The sequence below is a fragment of the Plecotus auritus genome (genome assembly GCF_963455305.1).
Source record: "Plecotus auritus genome assembly, chromosome: 1".
Classification (NCBI taxonomy): domain Eukaryota; kingdom Metazoa; phylum Chordata; class Mammalia; order Chiroptera; family Vespertilionidae; genus Plecotus; species Plecotus auritus.
In genome coordinates, this window is record NC_137770.1 from 56127150 (window position 1) to 56131368 (window position 4219).

General features: G+C 40.0%; 1 protein-coding gene across 1 annotated transcript; it reads left to right on the forward strand.

The window, feature by feature from the left end:
- The first annotated feature begins 2583 nt into the window (after window positions 1-2583).
- On the forward strand, window positions 2584-3273 carry LOC308243382 (cytochrome b-c1 complex subunit 8). Its single transcript, XM_080658747.1, has one exon. The coding sequence runs from the start codon at window positions 2645-2647 to the stop codon at window positions 2891-2893; it is 249 nt and encodes an 82-aa protein (XP_080514873.1). The 5' UTR covers window positions 2584-2644; the 3' UTR covers window positions 2894-3273.
- Window positions 3274-4219: the final 946 nt, after the last annotated feature.

Here is a 4219-nt window from a genome sequence, read left to right on the forward strand (position 1 = left end):
AGTTCGGAAAGTGAGACCGCTGTAGCCTTCACGCCTCTATTAACATCTGTTTGTTTCTGCGCTTGCTCAGAGTCTTGGTTCTCATTGTCCCGCCCCTGCTTCCCCGGCCCTCCCCTTTGTACTCGCTTTACCAGTCTGTCCCTAAAGCCGAACAGTGTCAGGAAGCTCCTTACAGTATTTCATTTTCCTTGGTGCTTGTGCAATATTTAAGCAAAATACTGACTACATCTTAGCTAATTTTTCGTAACTAAAAATTACAACTGACCACGGAATTATTGACCATATTTACGGCACAATTAAAAAATAGGGTTTAGTGTCTTTCACAACAAATGATACCCAAGTTACACTCGCTAATGACAAAGATCGTGGCACCTCACTATTAAGACGAATTTGCTTCCAGATCAGATCAGAAGTAGTCATAGATATCCTGGGAGCTGGCTGTACAGTCACAAACGCCTTTATAGTTATTTTCTAAAAATCAGTAGATAGCAAATGCTTCGCTATGTATATTAGGATGTAGGCTTCAGAATCAAACTTCTAGTGATGCCAACTAGATGTCTGATGTATTAGACTTTTATAAATCTGTTTAAAATAAATAAAATGTCGATTATACCTCAGTTTTTAAAATAAAAATAAAAGCATATCTAGAACAAAAAAAAATTTGTGTCCTTCCCAATAAATAGACATAACATTATTTATCTCAAAAGGTTCTTGTGAGATTAAATAAGACAGTTTATATAATGCTTTGACATTATTTACCAATGAAGTGTTCAATAAACATTAATTCCTTCCCTTTGTCATCAAATTTTCCTCAATTCCCTTTCTTTTGTTCACTCATACTCTCCTTTTTGTTCAGTAAAGAAAATATTTAAAAATAATAAGATGAAGTTTGCCTCAGTAGAGAGGCCTTTGGCCTGCGGACTGAAGGGTCCCAGGTTGGATTCCAGTCAAGGGCACATGCCCAGATTACAGGCTTGATCCCCATTACGGGGCGTGCAGGAGGCAGCTGATCAATGAGTCTCATCATTGATGTTTCTATCTCTCTCTCCCTCTCCCTTCCTCTCCGAAATCAATAAAGATATATTTTATAAAATAAATAAATAAAAATAATAAAATGAGTATCAGATCATATGGGGAAACAGGAAGAGCATTGGACTAGGATTTTTCCTCAATTCTCCTTTCTCCCTCTGAATATAAAGTTCTGCCTGGACTGTCTTATTTACTGCCATGGTTTAACTGTTATCTGCTCATAATTTTCTAAGTCATGTATTTCCAGACTTACATTTTCTATATTTCTAGACCTAACCTTTCTTCAAAAGCTCTTGACCAGTCCTCCTTAATTGGGTAGGCACTAGCTACATGTAGCTGTTGAGTGCTTGAAATGTATCTAGTAAAATGAAAAATACTGTAACTGAAGCCCTGGCCACTGTGGCTCAGTTGGTTGAACATTGTCCCATGCACCTAAAGGAAACAAGTTCGATTCTGGTCAGAGCACATGCCCTGGTTGCAGGCTCCATCCCCAGTGGGGGACATGCAGGATACAGTCAATTGATGTTTCTCTCACACTCCCTTCTGCTCTCTCTCAAAAATAAATTTAAAATTCTTAAAAAAAAGAAAAACAAAAATACTATAAGTGAAAAATATACACTCAATTTCAAAGATACAATACAAAAAATTGTCAAAAATCTCAATAATTTTGAATATTGATTAGATGTGGAAATAATATCTTGGCTATATTGAGTTAAATCAGTGGTTCTCAAGCAGGGATGATTTTGCTCCCCCATCTCCCTGCCTCAGGACATTCAGCAATATCTAGAGACATTTTGGTTGTCACAATTTGGGTCAGGGTGTGTGTGGCATTTACTAACAAAGAAGCCAAGGATGTTGCTAAACATCTTACAATGCACATGATAGCCCTCGACAACACAACAAAATATTGCCCAGCCCCAAATATTAATAATACAGTTGAGAAAGCTCGAGGTTAAATGTTAAATAAAATATACTATTAAAATTAATTTCAACTATTTCTTTTACGTTTTAAAATATGGCCAGTAGAGCTCTGACTGGTTTGGCTCAGTGGATAGAGCGTCGGCCTGCGGACTGAAGGGTCCCAGGTTCGATTCCGCTCAAGGGCATGTACCTTGGTTGCAGGCACATCCCCAGTGGGGGGTGTGCAGGAGGCAGCTGATCGATGTTTCTAACTCTCTATCCCTCTCCCTTCCTCTCTGTAAAAAAATAAATAAAAATGTATTTTTTAAAAAATAAAATAAATAAATAAATAAATAAAATATGGCCAGTAGAGCCTTAGCCAGTATCTCAGTGGTTAGTGCCCCCCCCCCCACACACACACACACACACACACAGTTCTATTCCAAGTTTCAGGTTTGCTCCCTCCCCTGAGTCGGGGTGTGTGAGGGAGGCAACCACATGTGTCTCTCTCACATGATGTTTCTCTCTCTCCTCCCTCCCTTCCACTATCTCTGAAAAGCAATAGAAAAAAAAATCCTCATGTGAGGATTAACAAAAATAAAAAAGTAAATAAATAAAAAATATACTTATATAGACCGGCTTCCGGTCCTACCGGAAGTGGCGGACGGAGGCCGGTGGATCACGCTACTGTGGAGGGCGAGGCGCTGCCGCCACCATGGGCCGCCAGTTTGGGAAGCTGACCCGGGTGCGGCATGTGATCACCTACAGCTTGTCGCCCTTCGAGCAGCGCGCCTTCCCGCACTACTTCAGCAAGGGCATCCCCAACGTGCTGCGCCGCATTCAGGCATCCATCCTGCGCGTCGTGCCGCCATTTGTCGGATTTTATCTTGTCTACACCTGGGGGACTGAGGAGTTTGAGAAATCCAGGAGGAAGAATCCAGCCACCTATGAAAACGACCAATGAGCAACTCATCTGGAGGATGGTTCCATCTCTGAAAGACCCTTGTCTGGGAGAGGAGTCTACATTGTATAGTGTCTTCAAGACACAATAAACTTCTTATGGGCTGCAATGTTGTGATTTTGCATTTTTGTGAGCAGAGTCATTGGTGTGACTTGCTAATCTTCAAGTTAATGAACTCCCTTCCCCAGATGAGCCCTGAACAATTTTGGCTAGTCTAGGAATTTGGTGAAGGAGTGGGGCTCACCCCTTGTTCTACAGTATAATCTACAAGAAAGTAGCTGCAGCTACTCTTGCAGGCTGGCCTGTTGTGGGTGGCATGGACTGTGCGGAGTGTTGGTTCCCCTCCCTCTGATTCTATAACAATAATAAAATCTAACTATATTGTAATTACAAAAATATATATATATATATACTTATATATGGCTACTAGAAATTACATCTGTAGCTCACATTATATATCTATTGGACCACTTACTAATCCAGACCTATTGGCCAACTGTACTGGATATGTCACTTCCACTTTAATCCCGCCAGGCATCTCTAACCCATAATGTCCAGCAGGAAGGAAGGATTGTATTTACAGCCAATTCATCTCAGTCTTTCCAGCCTCAGTCAATAGGACCAAGTTATCTAACTAGAAACCTAAAGGTCATCTTTGACTACTCCCTCTTCCTCATTCCCTACCTCTAATCAATCTATAAGTCTCTGAAATATCTAAAATATTGAAAATCTCAAATATCTCAAGTGCCTTTAGTATTCATTTGTTTAACAAACACTTATCAAATAGTTACAATGGGCTAGATGTTGTGTTGGGCACTGTGAGCACTAAAAACATAATCATTGCCTTACTGGCAGTGCTTTACGAGACGAAGAAAGCAGATTCATTATTTATTCTATAATGTGGAAGGGATAGGATGGTGTACTAGTGTGCTGAGAACACAAAGATGGAACACTGTAGTCAAGCCAAGAGTAGGTGATATTTAAACTAAATTTAGCAACATTAACAAACACAGTTAAATAAAGCAAAAGGAGAGGGCATTCCAGGCAGAAATATCAGCACATGCTAAGGTACAGAATCCTGTACTTAAAACAGCATGAAGCAAACTCTCTACTGGAAGCTACTGAATGTGTCGTGCAGGGAAATTATCAAGACACAAGGGAAGAAAAGTAGACAGAAATCATTAAGTAAGGTTGCTTTTGCTAGGATAAGGAATTTGGCCTATTTTATACTGAAGCCATTAAAGGAAACCAATCAGAGGACTAACAATCAGATTTGATTATTAGAGATCCCATTATATGAGCAAAACGGAGGGTGGAATGGAGAGGAGC